The 18,466-nt window shown below is 40.7% G+C and overlaps 1 protein-coding gene across 4 annotated transcripts in view; it reads right to left on the reverse strand.

Annotated features, from left to right (window-relative positions):
* The window catches only part of sgsm2 (small G protein signaling modulator 2), a 65,050-nt gene that overhangs the window by 28,068 nt on the left and 18,516 nt on the right, over nucleotides 1-18,466 (reverse strand). For all 4 annotated transcript variants that reach the window (XM_058633863.1, XM_058633861.1, XM_058633862.1 and 1 more), the window contains exons 3-4: nucleotides 5,896-6,064; nucleotides 1,399-1,566 (exon numbers count right to left, since the gene is read on the reverse strand). In XM_058633863.1, the coding sequence (XP_058489846.1) occupies nucleotides 1,399-1,566; nucleotides 5,896-6,064 (337 nt within the window). The remainder of the gene's footprint in view (nucleotides 1-1,398; nucleotides 1,567-5,895; nucleotides 6,065-18,466) is intronic.

Consider the following 18,466-nt stretch of genomic DNA (forward strand, 5'->3'; position numbering starts at 1 on the left):
GATAAACACACAGGAAGAAGACATGATTAAACTGTCATTAGTTTCTAATGATGAGTCCTTATAATCATTACAACTTTAAAACTTGTGACTGCTTTTAATGCAGTGTGGGCTGTGAAGTATCATGAGTAGAATGTTCATTCTGCACTTTTTTACTTAAAAACATTTTACCTGTGACCTGACTTACAAAATCAGATTAACAGGTTATCCAGCTGCTGTTTTAAACAGTTTGATTGTATAGCAACCTCTAACCTGAATGCATCCCATAGTACACTGCTGTGCTCTGAGTAAAAGTATTAGATTTCCAAGAAAACGAACAGAGCTTATTTTGAGCAACCAATCATTTTTATTTGTCACATGTAACAGGGTTGGGTGATTCATTCAGTCAAACAATCCTTCTCCACACACACACACACACACACACACACACACCATTCATTTGGACAGCCTAAATAAAGTGTAATCCCTAACTTTAACCATAACCAGTTACTACACGGCACAGATCTGTGCCGCAGGTGCACCCATGGTAAATTGCCGTGGGAATAATGCACTCCTTATATGCACATCCTGGGGTGTGTGTTTATAGGTCACATATTCAGGATTTAAAATGTTGGGTTTTTTTCCGTCTTCTTATGTGTTTGTTGAGTCAAAGTTATGATTAATCACATTTTTAGTAGTGATATACAGTAAAAACGAGCCGATTGAACTTTGAACTGTGACGTACTTCCAAATTTCACAAATTCAAACTGATTTTAAACATTTTGAGTACTTCTTGCTCAGGAGTGTTTATATAGTTGGTGAAAATAAATGTTCTTTTTCATCAGATTGCCTAGGCTGTGCTGGAAAAAAAGAATATAAGTCTGTACATACTGTAAGTTTAAACATAGTAATGAGAAAAAGCAGACAAAATGCCCTGTTTTCTAAGGTTTAAACCGACCCTAACCACAATTCAAATCTCATTCGGACCAGGTTTTGGTCTCCATGAGGACTACTGGTTTGGACAAGGACAGTGTTTATGCCAGAAAATGTCCTAAAGAGGTAACAAATATAAGTAAATATTATATATAGACACACAAGGGAATTCACACTGACAACACATTGTTTAAATTCAGTTGTTAACCTGCAATTTCACAGAACAGTGACTTGAAGTGTTTGACGCTGTCCGTGGTGCTGAAATCAACAACAGCCGATGTCATTGTCAGTCAAATCAAATCAAAGTTTATGTCAAATATTTCTATTTTGTCGCAGGAACAGTCACAAGTTGTTCTGTGTAACTACCTGTAATGTGATGCCCATTAGCCAATCAGATTGCCCAGGTTGATCTGACCCTGACTTAATCACATCACACATAACAAAGCCTGAAGTGGACGTGCTGGGGGAGTACAGAATAAAACAAATCACCTGGAGTTGTCCACGATGTACTGCACTACCCTGTCCAGCACTTTCTCGAAGAGCGCTGTCCGGACCCAGATGTGTTTGATGGCCTGAGCGGAGAGGGGCTGAGGGGGGCGGCTGGTGGTGGAGGAGCCCTGTCTCCTCAGAGGCTCATGTCCCACACTCTGAGTTCTCCTGCAGGGCACAGAGCACACGTCAGCACAGGATGAGTGAAAGAATGGCACTTATTAGAGCAGATTTCAAGCTCAGGCTCTGAACACAACCTGAGGATATGTATCTGAGGATATATTTGTCGTTCCTTCCCAGTCTAAATCTATTGGTTTCCTCATGTCACGTGTGGGGCTCTGTAGTTTTGGCATTTCACACATATGTAGATAAATATACTGCACAGGTGCATCTGTATGTAGGTGTTCATTTGGAACGCTTTGCTTATTTCAACAAATAAAAAGTAACAAGAAGACAATACGTGACTATGTACTGTAGTGTCTTCTCACATTCATCTCTCATCTTAGATGAAACGAAATGAAATGGGTGGGTGAAATATTTGGTGGCAGAGGAGCGAGAGGAGCAGTTTCATCCCAGACCAAGTCGGACCTATAACACTTCAGACGCAACCACTCACACACGCACACCCACTTCAGCTGAAAAACAGTCACGATGTTTAGATATCCCGGTGTGCGTTTGTGTAAAATATCACGAGTCTCCAGTCACGACTTTTGCAGTCCGCTAATATTCTTAAGTGTGTTTCTCACTCCCTCTCTCCTCGTCTTCCCCTCCTGTGTGTGTGTGTGTGTGTTGGAGGATACACCAAGATGATGTCAGCGACAGACGACAGAATGTAAAACAGACAGGGTTTTTCTTTTCTTTATTCCACTTTGTTGCAGTGTTACTTTAAAGGGAAACGTCTCTTTGGATTTGCCTAATCTCAAACTTCTTCCTGTGTCATGTGTCGCTCTTTATTAACGCTGTATTCCACTGTATTTAAATACTGAGGAGGTGGATGAAAGATCTTGATCTCCTCATCTGTCCTCTAATGTCTTCTAACGTCTAACGTCTCATTAGCCCACAGACAAGATGATTATAGACTTCAAAAAATAATCTGATTACACGTGAATATGTCACAGGGAAGCCACACTGGAAATATAAAGAAAACAGCAATAGCTGACAGATTTCCTGCGTTTTTAAGTTACCTTTTAGCGTGTAAAACATTTTTTAAACATGCTATAGAAGTAAAGTTGAGTTAGATATGTGGACTGAGTCTAGGAATTGAACCCGTGACCCTCTGATTAGTGGAGGACTCTTTCTAAATCCTGAAATACCGCAGCCCATGAATATCTGTGAAGCTCATGTATCTTCTATATTTAGCCGCTTCCCTCGATCGATATGTTGTTTGCGTCAGCCCACCGTGTGCATAAATCACCAATCTCTAAATCCTACGGTCAATCCACAGATCACTACTTGCTTTCTCATGAACCAAAGAAGGCTGTGGCTGTTTGTTATAGCCCCCCACTCTTGTTTGTTGCCATGGCGATCCGAGAAACATGTAACGTTCACGAGGCCAATTTTGATGCCGTGACCTTTGCCCACCAAAGTCTGACCAGTTAATGTGTGAGTGAACATGTGTGCTGATCCAGCGTGCATATATTATTACATGAGCACAAATTCCTCTCTCTCTTATGGAAACGTTGTTGTCTGTCATTCACACTCTGCTTTGTCTTTTGCTCTTTTACAAATATGAAATCGTCAACAAATGTCAACACGCTTGACAAATACACACGATTGTGAAAAGGAGTATGTCGAATACGTTGAGACGTGGAGATTCAGTGTGTGTGTGATGTGAGATTCAGTTGTCATGACGAGCTGGGTTTTGTATCACAGAACAGTGATACGGCCTCCTGTGTCCTCAGAGGTAAACAAAGCAACTAATCACTTCAACTCAAGCTGCGGCATCTTGGCAAAAACACTGGTTCCCTCTTAAGTGTCAGTGAGTTTGACAGATCAGAAAAAATGGTACAAACACTAAATGTCCACTATTGATTATTTGTAGCACCACTGGCTGTTTTTAAATCACTGCTCACCTGTCACCTGTGTCTCTGTGCTGCTGTTGCTGATAGGACTTTCAGAATAAAAACATCCGATATAAAGAAATGATGAAAATGATCTGGAAACGTGTTCCTGTTCTTAGCTTTTGAATGTGCTCTGCTTGGATCTCTGATTTGACTGTACCTCTTGTACCTGTATTTCTGTCTGTCCGCAACTAATTGTTGTTTGTTGGTCTCCCTTGAGAATGAGACGACCTGTATAAATAAAAGGCTAAATAAATAATTAGAGCATTTGATTAATTTTTTATATTTTCCAAATTCCTTGCAATTTAAGATTCACATAATCCATCACAGCTGCTGCCACTGCTCAAGAGTAGCTCAATGCAGTGTGAAGTCAAAGGCTGCCAGACCATAGTAACCCCCATATTCCATATTCCTTATGATGATGATGATGATGATGATGATAATTAATAAAAAAAACATTTTAGAAAATCTGTTGACACAGAGCAGAGTTAACTGTGCAAACGCTCAAATCCACACACACACACACACATGCCGTTCCTATAATTCCCTCCACCGCTGAAACTGATGTCATGGTCACAGTTTCTCTCTCTTTCTCTCACTCCGTCTCTTGTTTCCCATCATGCTCTCTGTTTTCTTATTGCCAGTGGCACAAACCATGTTGCTATGGCAACCAGGGTAAATGAGCTCTGGAGCACTGAGATGGGATGACAAAATGGGTGGGTGGGGGATGAGGGAGGGTGGGGGGCAGTGAGTGTGTATGATTGTTTATGTGCGAGTGTCCGTGTGTGTGTGTGTGTGTGTGTGTGTGTGTGTGTGTGTGTGTGTGTGTGTGTGTGTGTCATATGCATTCTCGTGGTTACATACACACACAGTAGTAATAATAGCCTGTAATGTTGTGTGCAGTCTGTCTGGGGAAATAAAGGCCAATGAGATTTGACAGATGAACAAAAGATGGTGGCTGATATGAGGACAGAGAGTTTCCTCAAACCCGTTTTATCTTCGCTAACCGACATCACACGAAGAAGCACGGCCGTTTCACCGCACAGCCTCACTGCCAGACTCTCCGTAAATCATTTACACGGACGCGTGCGTTACTGTGTGTACTGTAGGCGTGTTCTCTGAAGCTCAAAGCTTTGCCTCCTCCATGTCTCAACCTCTGCGGCGCAGCCCTGGAGAGATGTGTGGTAGCCATGTGGCTCTGGCTAATGGACAATTAATGGGCTTGCAAACAGCTGGGCTAGTACCTAAGTGCCTGCAGATAAAGCCATTTATCATACTCTGGATGTACACACAAACACAGTGAAATACATATGCATGAGCCCGAGGCTTATCACAGTGTGTGTGCACACACTGCTCAGAAACTGGCCCGAAAGTGTGTCTGCAGGTGTCATATAATGTGTGTTACTGTGTGTTTTACGCACACACAGTAACACACACACACACAGAGAGAGGGAGAGATAATGACCTGACGAACAAAGAATGACAGTGAAAGTGTAAATAAATATTTATGGGATTACATCTATATTGACATACAATAAAATAAAGGAGTTTGCGTTGAGCTAAAGTGCAATGAGTAATACTAAAAAATATATATATATTAAAAGCACAAAAAATCCATAATAATTATCACAATGTGTTGCTCTTTAATAATTCATTAATCATGAATATACTAAAAATAATAAAGGTGATTAACGATATACAAACAGACTCTCTTGTGTGTTTGCATCAACAGCGGCACTGAGCCTGACTCTGGTGAGGAGCAGAAAAGATTAATAAACAAACGATAAACAATATATTTGCAGCAGTGACTTCACAACTGTTGTGTGTGTGTGTGCGTGTGTGTGGTGCAGGGTGTGGTAGTGACTACACAATGTGATATACATCAGCCATCACCCTAACAATGACAATCACATAATTAGTAAATCAATATGCACTGCAGCTTGGCAATGAAACTGGTCTTAAATAATAGTTATTATAATAAACGTCTATCCCAGCCTTGGTAACAACTGTATACACTGTCTACTATCACATATATAAAACAAGGTTTTGTGACCAGTGGGCACAGGGTAGTGGAGTAATGTGCATTGTATCTGACTTGGTGAATAATTAAATCTACACTGTGAGTCTTATTATCCACAATAACAAAGACAGCTGTAATGGAGAAGAGTGTCTCCTCCTCTCTAATGAAGATGGCCCAGTCACTCAATTTAAGCAAATTCAATTCTGATTGTGGTGTCAGGTATGTTCCCTTGGGGCGACACTCCAATCACAAAGTGATTCATTGAAACTTAAACCTGAAATTAATCCTTGGTCTTAAACAGGATTTAGTGAGCTCTTCCTCTTTGTCGCAGTTGTTGTGTCAGTTGTGTTTTTTTAAAATATAAAATCAATGTAATTGTAATTAGAAAACAGGAAAAAGAATTGCTGTGAAACCAACCTGGTGAGATCTGCCTGCTGCTGGAGCTGTTCTTGCACTTTACGGCAAACTTCACCGGCAGTGTCGGAAACTTTGCCGACTTTGATGAAGAGGGCGGCGATCTTGTCACTGCGGAGGAAGCCAGCCGCCCGTCTCTTCAGCTGGTGACCCAGACATGCCTCGATCGCAGCTGCAGGAGGAGGAAAACAAACGGAGGCTAAGTTAATGCTGACAAGAGTGAGGGTGGAGGAGAAAGGCTGAGCGTCGTAAAATATTCAACATGAGGACGGCGGGTTATTAGTAAACTAAAAAGACGGAGGTTTGCTGTCAGAAAACGGCTGGAGGGCTCAGAATGAAATCTCACATGTTTAGATACTCAGTCTTCTCTTTGTCTTGGGATATTCTATCCCTGGAAGGCGACACAAATAAAAAAAGGTATTTTTTCGCAAAATTCGAACATCAATACAAAGCAGGTTTTTTCCACTTTATTTAAGGTTTTTTATTGCAGTGCACACAAATACACTGTATGGCCAAAAAAAAAGTTGCCATCTGGATTTAACTAAGCAAATAGGTAAGGGGTTGCTGCAGTTGGTCAGGTCTTAGCTGTAACTGTTTTAAATTTAAACAAATAAACGTGTTTGTCATCTCAGGTGCATCTTTAAGTGCATAAAATCCAAAAGGTGCACAATATTAGCATTGGTTTCTCTTTGGACAAAAATCTCAAAGTGCCTTTAACAGAATACAACAGAACTAACACCGCTATCAGACCTATCAGACTACTGCAGGAGTCTTTGAGGGACAGTGAAACAAGAGTTCCTCTCGTTATTTCTTCAGTTGTATCTGGTGGAACCACAGGCTGGACCACACAGACGTTGATTATGGGCAGCATGTGGTCCACGGACCACCATTTGAATAGACTGGCTCTATAAGTTAGGCATAAACAGATCCTGACTGCTCCAGTGCACATGTGGAGAAAAGACATCTCAACATTAACAACTCATCTCTTCAACAATCATTGAGAAGGAATGGGTCATAATTAACAAGACACACACATTATACATACACACATGTACAGACATGATGTGACATATAATAAGTCTAATATCGTCAGTTATCTTGATCTCAATTCCTGATCTAAGATCTAAAGAACTGGTTGAAATGGGCAATAAATGGTTGTCATGTACTGTAAAAATGTTCCTTCTTGTTTTTTCCAGGAGAATTTCAGTTTGTCAAGCTCTAAAAATTCATCACTTCAGATGACAAAACATGTTTTAAATCCCATTGCAACACTAAAGCACAGAATGTGCCACAGTAGAGCTGCAATTCGAGAAGGTCAGGTGAAGTCCTGATCTGTGCTGGACCGGCACGACAGCCACAGCAAATCTGAGCTGACACAATCACAGATAACTCTCTCTTTCTGGATGTGAGAAATCACTGTTCAGCTCAGCACCGGTTCATCTCTTCACCAGCAACTTTCAGCAGGTGAGTGGACAGCAGAGATGGCTGTGAATCCCGAGGTAAGAGGGGTTGTTTTCTAACTAGAACAAAGAAAGTGAAAGTAGAACATGAACTTAAAACTGTGTATACAACAATAATGCTAATGTGACTCACTACCACTTGTCTATTTACATGGTTTTCTGTGCCGTTTCTTAGTTATTGTCGTCTTTTTTTCTTCTTTATTTAATGCTAAAATAGATCAATAAAAAGCAGTATGTGTGAAGACTACTTTTGTATGCATTCATATGTAAATGAGCAGCACATAACATTCTGTGCATCTCAAACTTCACAGAGCAGCTTCCTCCGCGTTCCGCTGCAGGAGCCGCATGTGTGCAGACAGCGTTGTATTAGTGAGTGCTTGTCTCTCTGTACCTCATTATAGTGATGGTCACTTATTAAATCAGAACCAACACCATCACCTCGAACAGAAGTGACGAGCAAACGCCTTCAAATATTTAGACGGGTGGAGTTTGTAACCTAGTGCAGCTGCTCACTAATTGTACCCTTTCACACTGTGTGCACCCGCGTTGTCCGTTCATTACCGGGAACGATGACATCATAAAACTTTAATGATCTCTGTAGTGGGAAATTGGCTCTTTGCAGCGAGGAAACAGAGACAGAAAAATAGTATGGGTCACAAAAGTTAGACCACTTGACAATTTGACATCGCGTGTCATTTAGCAATAGAAGCATTTCTGTATCCTATTGTATTTTTTGTTTGTTGAAAGAAAACCACTGATGGTGGCAACCACTGTTTTAAAGCCTCCAGATTCATGATTTGACTGACACCATGGGGATACTTTGTGACCCGAAATTCAGAACCAGGCTCCTATTGGACGATACCAGCTGTCAATCACACTAGTGTCCACTCATCAATTATGTAATACATAAATACTTTGTCGTCTATTTGCTCTAAACATCATTTCCAAAAACTGACATCATCTTCTGTTCAGAGAAGATCTGAAAATCTGAAACTAGCAGCAGAGACCATTGACTCTGAAAATGTTAACCGATGACTCATTTTCCAATAGTCTTTCATTCAAAAAAACAAACAAACAAAAACCAGTGGAGTCATTTCCTGGTTGGCCTCATATTGGCTCTGGAAGACTAGATCCCCTTTCACTTTTTATATTCACTCCCTATTTATATTCTTCTCTATATATTTGTTGTTATTATTATTATGTACAGTATGGAACAAAGGAGTCGACATCCTGAAAACTAAATTTACTTGCAGGAAAAACGCCCCTGAACACAACCGGCATTCTTTTTTCACCCGACAATGTACCTTGGTCATTAACCTTTTAACACCTTACCCTTGAAATGTCCGTCTGGACACATTTTTTTTTGCTTAATTTAACCATAAAAGGACCTGAGAATGTCCTGTAACGTGTGCTTTTGTTCATTTTTCCAGAATAACTTCGAATATCTGGCAGTTATTTACAATTTACTGAATGTTTTGCATGTTAAATTTGTATGAAACATCTTTACAATAACATTTTTTTTTTTTTTTTTTTTTTATTCAATGTAAAAAACCGTGTAAACTATGTACAGGTGTTCTTCCCACTTTCTCCTCTCTGGCAACAAAGATGCTGATTCTCCGGCTTCTTGAAACAGCACTAGTGAAGTAACTGTAATAACCACATGTTGGTTTTGACGTGCAACTTCTCAGCTTTCAGAAACCGTTGCAAATTTTACAATAGCACAAACCGTTGCGTAACTACGGTAATGCAAAGTGCGCTTGTTCCAACGTGTCGTTGGCCATACGCTCGGTGTTAAAGCATTAAAATAGAATCCCAAACTTTTTCACATAAGATATTTTACCTAAATCAAAATGACACTGATTTACATGCATTTCAACATCCTGTTGACAAAAACACACCATTATTGTCCTAAAATCACCCAAACAATCCAAATGAAATCTCCTGAAGTTTGCTGTCAAACTGATCTTGGACTGTGGACGGGACACAGACATGTTTACGCCAAAGCACAGTGCATTATTGTGGCAGAAAGACATACATACAGTAAGTGTCCCATAGAAATGCGTCGACTATTAAGCAGAAAATGAGGGAGAAATGGAGGCAAACAGTCTGGCTGTGATCCATTAGCTGCCTCTCTCCCTCTGTAATTGTTGCATTAACGCTCAGCTATAATGAGCTTTTTAGATCCGATGGTAAAAGCAACAGCGTAACTTGATTATTCAGGCAAATACAAACAGATGCTTTTACCTCTTTTCCCATTTGTTGCACGTCTTCTGATAGTTCCAGTGATCTAAGTGTTAATAATGTTCTTGCTTACAAATGAAAAAAGGATTACGTTCATGCAAAATGTCTCTCTCTGCAAACATTAGGCCACCACAGAGAATACCTTAATGAAGTCTGGACAAAAAGCTCGTCTTCACCGCGTACAGCGTTTCACATCGTGCCGGAGCTTTTTTAGCTGCATGCCAGTATTTTTCCTCTGTATATTATGCTGGGGGAAAAAAAACTGTGCTTTATGGGTTTAATAGTTTGCTTTTATTGCTCATCTCGGAGCAGTAGAGGAAGTGCTAAAAGGCTGGAGGATTTACAGTAGCTTGAAAAGTTCTCTGTATGTTCACAGTAGCTTGATTGTGGCAGATTTCGCCTCACTCAATTGTTTCCTCTGCTTTATACTTCATATTGTGCGTGACCGTCTGATGAAGCGTCACATACTTTGCATTAGCTGCATGATGTGGTCGCAGAAATAAAGCGTGGTCACTGATCACACCTTGCTGATAGACGGCCTTTTCCAACAGGAAATAGAGGTTTGTGTCACCACTCACTCCCATGCATCACAGTCCACTGACAAAAGTGGAAGAAAGCAGCAGGAGAGGAACCACAAACATCTATCACTATGTAACATAACGACAGATTTAAACTGTCTAGTTCGGCTTTAATAAACAGACTTTTTACTTGACTTAAAAGAATCTGCTAGTATTTTATTGACGGTGGCAGCTTTAAAGAACTTCAGCTTCCAGTAGCAAGAGGATGCAATTAATCTGCGAGGATGATCGTGAAGCTGCACAGACTTCTCGTGGGAAGCTGCTGCGTCAGGTATTTCTCTGTCATTTTGAGTTAAAGGGAGCCAAGAAAGCATAGATGGAACTGGTGATTAGAGGACTATGATATTTACTCTGTGAAGATAAATGTTCCAACAAGTCAGAGAAATCAACAGCAGTGTCAGCAGTTTCCCGCGCGTGTGTGTGTGTGTGTGTGTGCACGGGCTGTGGAAATGGATCAGGATCTTCTGAACTGACTCATTCTGCCTTTCACGCCTTTCTCTGCTCTATTGTGTGGGATGGAAGGATGGTAGAAGGAAAAAGGAGGGTGGGAGGTATAGACAAGCGATTTGGTCAAAGGGTCAGGCAGGTTGGCATGGCGACCAATCTGCATCTGCATTTGGTTGCGGCTGGAAATGAACCGTTAAAGCAGCGGCCGTGTGCAGAGATTGGCCTGAGCACGACTAATTCAGCCTGCTTTTCTGAACCATGGCGGTCGGAGATGCGGAACACATGGGGACGAACGCTTCTCTGCAGCGTCTGGTGTGAGGCTGTGCTCCTGTTAGTCACATGATGCGGTGGATATAAGAGGGATTGGTGGTTTCACGGCAAGGCTTAGTTAAATGCAATTATGACTGAGGTGAGTGAGAGTGGAAATCAAGGTGCAGGAGAAGCAAACAAAGAAAGAAGTAAAGTAGGATGTAAAATGAAAGAAAAGCCAGGGAGATAGAGTCAGTGCAAAGAGTGGGTGTGTGGAGATCCATGTGCTGATCCAAGGGATAAAAGTAGGATTTACCAAGGTTGGGGTGCTTTATGTGGTGGGCTCAATCATTTACACACAAAGTCAAATAAAGCCTACACAACAAAAAGAGGCCGAAAAATCTAACTCTTTCCTGCAGCTAAGAATTCACTCTTTTTGTTCTTTCATTCTTTCACTACACGTTTGCGGCACACATGGATCAGTTTTAATAGATATCGTCCATTTCCACATGAAAGACACAGAAATAATAAACACAACTCATCTTTGGGCTCGTAAAAAAAAGGTAACACAAACGTCTGCTTTGTGCAGATGCTCTGGCACCTTCATCTCCAAGGTTCCTCTTCAACAAGGTATTCATTTATTTGTGATAATTGCAAAATAAGAAAAGAGAGGCATCTCTCGGCTTAGGTTAGTTAAACTTTCATGTCTTCACCCAGTTTCCCCAGTTCCCAGCATCTCATGCCGGCAGTTTGGCTGTTCTAAAGCTGCTTTTCCACAACATGACTCTACACAGTTTGGTTGGCTTTCCATTACAATAAAGTACCTCCTCAACCTGGGCGGAGTCACCGCCGTGACTTCGTTTTATACGCGACACACACAAACTAGTGACTTTCAATCATTAGAATGAGTTCATTAAAAAGATTTGTTCAGTACTTCCTGCATGAACGGAGCACAGACTCCGTCTGACAGTCACTGAACTGAAATGATCAGCAGTGCTGTCATTAAATAGACCAAACTCCTCTGTTAAATATTGAGATTTTAGACATTTCCATGCTAAATGACAGCGACTAACGCAAGTTTTCAGGAAGTTTTTTCAAATGATCTACAGTTTGGCATCGTTTGGTTTGATTCTTGTGTCGGACGTCTTGCTCGTGCCTCTTCCTGTGACGGCAGTGTGACGACATCACAGGCCAGTTACCCGTGTTCCTAAATGAAAAGCAAGACATTCCACGACGCACACAGGATATACATCTGGTAGTAACCCCGCCTAATCTATCCTTCACCTCACATCCACATCAGCATCCCTGGTGCCACAGCTGCAGCAGGCTGGCATCATTCAGAGAGGTCTTTCTCTTCTATGACACGAGTCGCACTACGCAGGATCAATGCTTTTCTTGTGAGAAGACAGATGTGCTCATTAAGTGTGGAGAGCAGCACTAATCATGGTGATTGTCACAGACAGTCGGGGCTGATTAAGCACTGGAGACGTACGGCGACTGCGGTGCTGTGTGTCACACTGACGAGTGCAGCGTAATAAAAACACAGATCATATCCAGCTGTGGCTGCTACCACAATGATGGAGATGTAATGGATGTAATGGATCTTTGTGTCACACGTCATGTTAGTGAGGCTCAGTGAACGCAGGTGCATGATGGGAGAGAGAACGTATGATTTTTTTCAGACCACAAGCTCCTGTTTTAACAATGCCAATTATTATTATTATTATTGTGATAATGTGTTAATAATATGTATATTTCCACAAATTAAATGTTTGTACCTGACAGACATGTGGAACATTTGTTTTACGTTGTTTGTTTCCATGTGTTTGTTTTTGTGGGTGTGTCACCTGCATTACCTCTTCCCTTTCTGCTGTAATGCAGATGATGTGTGCGACAAAGAGGTACATGACTTTTTCATATGTTATGTTTTGTGCTGTAGCTTCCTTATTTATACTTGGGTTAACTTACTTTTATTATTCCACATGTCTGACTGGTGTTTTCTATTAGTTTGATGCTCTTTCTGTCAGAAATTAAACAGAGACCGTCTCCAAAAGAGTTTGTGGTCTGGCCTTTAAATATTGAGATTTTAGAAATGTCCTCGCTAAATGTCGGAGATTGACACATGTTTTCAGGATTTTTAAGTCTTTTTAACTGATCTACAGTTCAGCATCGTTTGGTGTGATTCCTGTGTCTCTTCCAGTGATGACACTCTCTGGCCAATCAGTGGTCGGCAGTCTGTTGACATCACATTTTAGTATTGGTTCAGCTCGCTTGGAACTAAAAAAAGCGAGTACACGAGTACAGTCAAGCCGAGCCAAGCTGTGCTAGAACTGTATCGTGGAAAAGTGCTATAAGTGTGTGTTGTGTGATACTATGTGTACGATAAATAATCTTCCTGAATGAACTTTAGAGCGATAGAAGAACAGACTCCCTTGTAATCTGTCTGTAAAACTGTAGTGTAAAGCATATCAATACTAGAAAAGTGCTTTATAAATACAAACCTTTTACCATTTACCAATTCAAAACACATGCTGAAATTTTTGTTTCTTTGTCTCTTTCTCATCGGGTGTTCCCACCCACTGTGGAAGGTAGAGGATCCATGTTGTTTGCGTGGGAGTGACAGAGGTCACTCGCAGCTGCCAGCAGTGAAGGAGAACCGAGAACAGAGGGAGACAGAGGGATTAAAACAAGCGAGGAAGAGGTAAAAGCAGGTATAGGTTTTCACAACCTTCTCCGAGCCGACAAGCCTCCACCCTGATGTCTGCTTCATCTCTGTAGGCGGTCAAGAAGATTCCTGGTGCCAGCCTGCCGAGCACCGTGTCTCTGAATAAATCCTGAGTCTTAGCTGCTGATAGTTGTACCCACAGATACGTATAATGGGGTGGTGGGGTGGGAGGTGGCTCACACAAAATATTGCTTTAAGTGAATCAGACTATTATCACTGGAATAGTGACATGAAGGGGAATTGACTCTCTGTCACAGAATGAGGTGTTCCGTTCAAATCGCTCTCTTGAGCTCTGTTCCAGGAAAGACTGCCTGTGCTCAATTGGAGCTTTGGTGGGCAGAGAGCGTGACTAAACAGTGACAGGATAAGAGAGCAGAGTATTTTCTCAACAGCACAAGGGGAACCTGAACATCTCGTCACTCAATTTAAACGATAAGTGATGTTCTTCGTCGCAGCACATTCATGCACGCACAGAGCGAACCTTCCTTTGACGTTCTTCGACTCTCACCATAACTTTAAAATACGCCTGAATGTGTAGCTGGAATTATTATGCCCTATTCATTGTAGAGATGTTCCCTCCCGATACCGATTCCGATACTTGTGCTGTGGGTATCGGCCGATACAGAGTACCGATACCGATACCAGTGTGTTATAAAAAAAAAATATCATACTACGCCTGCATGACTGTGATATGATTATCATTGGTGGTAAGGTTTGGCTCAGGTTAAACCCTCTGTAAAACATGAACGAATAGAGCATTATACATACACCATTTATTTTTACCAGTGATGTGTTGTTTCGTTTTTCAGCTTGTACGTTTGTTTTGACTCTGGTCCAAACAATGCAGCACTGGCAGAGCTTGATGTTTCCATGACGACTGACCAGGAAAGGACACGCGTGCCATAGTTTTTACATGACTCCAGATTGTTGTCTCCAGTTAAAATTAGTCTCTGAAGTAACGCTAAACTTTAAAAACAGAGGCATACATACGCAGGACACAGGTACGCTGGTTAGTTGTAGCACTGCTCTTTTTGTTTAATAAACGGGACGCTCCCGTTTGACTGTAGGTGCGCTAACGGAGCTAACTGGTAAATACTGCCAAACCGCCAACATGATTGTCTTGTCTACAGGTGTCAGGTGATCAGTTCTTCTTCACACCTCTAAAACAGCAAAGTGCACCTGTTTCAAGAGCGGCGAAGAAGAACCGTGTCAGAGCTAACGGAGCTCTAATAAATTACATAGTATCGGATCGGTGCATGGACTCCAGTACTCGCCGATACCGATGTCCACATTTTCGGCAGTATCGGAGGCATTTCCGATACCGGTATTGGAATCGGAACGACTCTAATTCAGTGCACGTGTGGTTTCCCATAATTCATGATGTACAGTAAAGTAGAGCATGAGCTTGGGCTACTAACCAAGTCATATAGAACATTACCCGATGCACCTGGTTGCCAAACAAGAAGAGAGAGACCTAAAGCAGGGAATGTATGTAGAGCTGCAGTAAAATAAAGTCCAACAACTGTCTGGAGAATGCAAAAGAGTCACGCTGGACATTCCTTTTTGGGACTGAGTGAGAACACAGCAGGTAAAGATCTGGATAATTCAAGAAATTGACAAATGTTGTTGATGTGATATACATGTGTTAATGGGTGAGGATTGTTGGTGTCGGAGTAATTCAGTAACTGCTGATCAACTGGGATTTTCAGACACATCCATCTCTAGGGATAACAGAGAACGGTTTGATAAAAGACAAAATATCCAGTGAACGCAAAACAAGTCTCAATTAGAAGCAGAGGAGCTACAGCAGCAGAAGACACTTGTCATGTGCACTTGTATTTCTCTTAATAGAAAAAGTATCAGGACCAATAGTTCTTAAGGAGACCACAACCTGGTCCTAATGAGGCAGAACTTCATTTCTGGGAAATTGGTTAAGTTTAGGGTTAACATTTGAACAATGGTTAGGTTAAGGTTAAGATCTGAAATTATGTGATTATGGTTAAGGCTTTGTCCAGATGAATGTAAGTCAAACCTGTGTGTGTGTGTGTGTGTGTGTGTGTGAGACAGACACCCTGTGACAGTGAGATAAGTTCTCCTCTACATGATCCATAGTGCTCAGTAATTGATTACTATTGGCACAGCTTGTTTCTGGCCCTGAAGTCCAAAGATAAACACTTCTTCTCCCCTCCGCGCTCCTGCTCTTATATATTTGATGAGCGGTTGAACAGGTGATGGGTGGTCAGACTCAATCAATATTTAATCATACCGTGTGTGGTGCTGACCTGAGACCAGAGACGGTGGACATTAGAGAAAAAGGCCATAAGGAGGGAGGAGTGAAGGGAATAAGGAATCGAAGGAGCTCCAGTTGTGGTTCCTAAGATGTGGGAGAAATACTGTATCTTGTCATCTTTTTCCTAAATGTGTGTGTGCATCATTTAGTGATGCTCCTCTTCACACAGACACAAACCAACGGGTGCTACACACACAGACACACACACACTGCTTTCATTTGTGATACACGGTTGAATGTTAGCCTTATTATTACACTGCAACACATGGACCTGATTAAATCTGCGTTGAAGCCCAGAGGTCAATAAAATGCAGGCAAGCAATTGTATTACGAGAAGTGTTCTTCACTGATAGTGTAATAAATATGAGCCTTGCAGTTTCACGACACAAAGATAATAAACTTGTTAAGAGTCTAATGGCATGGACGGCAGATGGACTACTTTCCACTGTTACTTCATGTCTGTGTCTGGGAGCTTTCATTAGAATCAAGCTCTGCACCAACACTGCCACACTTCTATTTGAATTCTATTTCAAAAAGAAAATGTTAATGCTAATATATCATGTGGTTTGGTGTATGGCGTAGGGCTGATCATTTGTTTTCAAAAATAAATAATTGTTTGAAACGACAAAACAAGGAAATCCCAAATGCTGCAATTTAATGGATACATTTCTTAATGTTCTACATTTTATACCTCTTATAAAAATGAAATTGATGAACATTCTCATCCTTGGATTACAGTATAGAAGTCAATATAATGATCCATCTTGTTTCAAATCTGTAACACAGTAAATACTGACTTGAAGCGCGACTTGAAAACTTACATTGCAACTCACTTTGCAATCGCTTTTTCAGCCACTAGTTTGGTGTTGTGCCATGGTTCTCAAACTGTGGTACATGCACCACCAGTGGTATGCGAGATTCCTCTTGTGGTACTTGGAGGAAAATCAGAAATAATGTTCTACTGTTCTAATAAATAATAATAAATTAAATAATAATATTTACAGTTACACCTTATCTCTCTCTCCATCTTAATCTAATTTCACTATACCAGTGTGGGAAGTACAGTATATGTGAGGAAGAGGAGGATGACGAGAGAGCAAATGATCTTACTGAGAGTAAATCTGCCTCCTGTGAAAAGTCCACAGCTGATTTAGCCCGACCTATTCACACCACTGTATTTTAACATTGGTGATAATGCTTTTACTTTGAGAGCTAAATATTTTCTCAGGTGGTGCTTGGTATGAAAAGTTAGAGAACCACTGAGTGGTTTCCAAAAGGTTTTCTGCAAGGCCCCGAAAGAGGGGAGTTAAGAGGGACCAAACGGATGAACGGATACAAAATCCAGAGTGTGCTTGTTTTTAATTGCATTTAAGAGTAATTTAGTTGTATTCTCGTGGAGGGTCAACAGGTTGTGACATCAAGGACAACATTTTACTGGCTAAAACCATTCATTCCCCAATACCTCAAGTCTTATGTGTTGTGCTTGAATATTTAGCAGCACCAACATCCTGCTGCACATAACCTCCTCAATCAGTAATGTAATTATTGTGTGAGTCCACTTTTAAACTTTTAAAATAAATGTTAACATGTCAGTCTGAAACTGTACTAAACTTCTCACAAACCCAGATAATTCAAACGGGAGATGAATTACTAATGCTCATGTATGTTCAATCACCACTTATTCTAAACATTATGACCTGTTGTGATGTGCTTCCATTATACCTTATTATTCCTCCTGCTTTATTTACAGTATAAATGTGTATCTTCCTTATTAATAAGTTATTCCACCTTTTCACCTTTTGCTGTGAAAAGAGAGGTAAAGCGTCCTCCTGAGCGGAGTAAATAAGAGAGGAAGTAACAAATACGTCGACTCATCTGTTAGCTAAGCTGTTAATTGTTTGGCTTTTTTATTAACCTTGTCTGTGAAAGAACTTTGTAAACTCTTTTAAAAAGGTACCACATGAATAAAGTTAATATAACTAAGATTACTAATGACATCCCTGTCATTTAATGTTTGTTGGAACAAACTCACTCTTGTGAGTGTGTTATTTGAATTTAGCTCAAATACATTTCACTTTTCATCTTCTACAATTACTGTAATAGTGAACGGTCTCTGTTTACTGTATAAAGCAGTTCATATTTCTTTTTAACACTGTCATTAACCATTAACCTATTTCCATACATTCATACAGTGAATCTACTGTATATGCAGCACTTTTTACACCATTAAAATTTTATTTTGGTACTTAGTGCAACAATGACATAAATGGTAAGTGATAAAAAAAAAAAAAAGTTGTATTCAAATGGAGTTATAAATCATTCTGTAACTGTGCTGCCCTTTAATTGTGCAAAAGTAAAATCTGTATATCTTTGTTTGAACCAAGAGTTCAGTTAATTAGTGTCCATGCAGTGGAAACAGGTTAAGCTGGTTCAAGTCCTGGATTCTGGCAGAGTGACATTCACTTAGGTCATTAAGCTATTTTATCATTCATGGTGAAAAGGGTTTGCATGTTGAAAAAATAGTTAATAATTGCTGTAGTTGGCATTCTGATGTGGACCTCCTGCGTATAAAGCCCGTTCATCA

This window comes from Solea solea, chromosome 7 (genome assembly GCF_958295425.1).
Source record: "Solea solea chromosome 7, fSolSol10.1, whole genome shotgun sequence".
Classification (NCBI taxonomy): Eukaryota; Metazoa; Chordata; class Actinopteri; order Pleuronectiformes; family Soleidae; genus Solea; species Solea solea.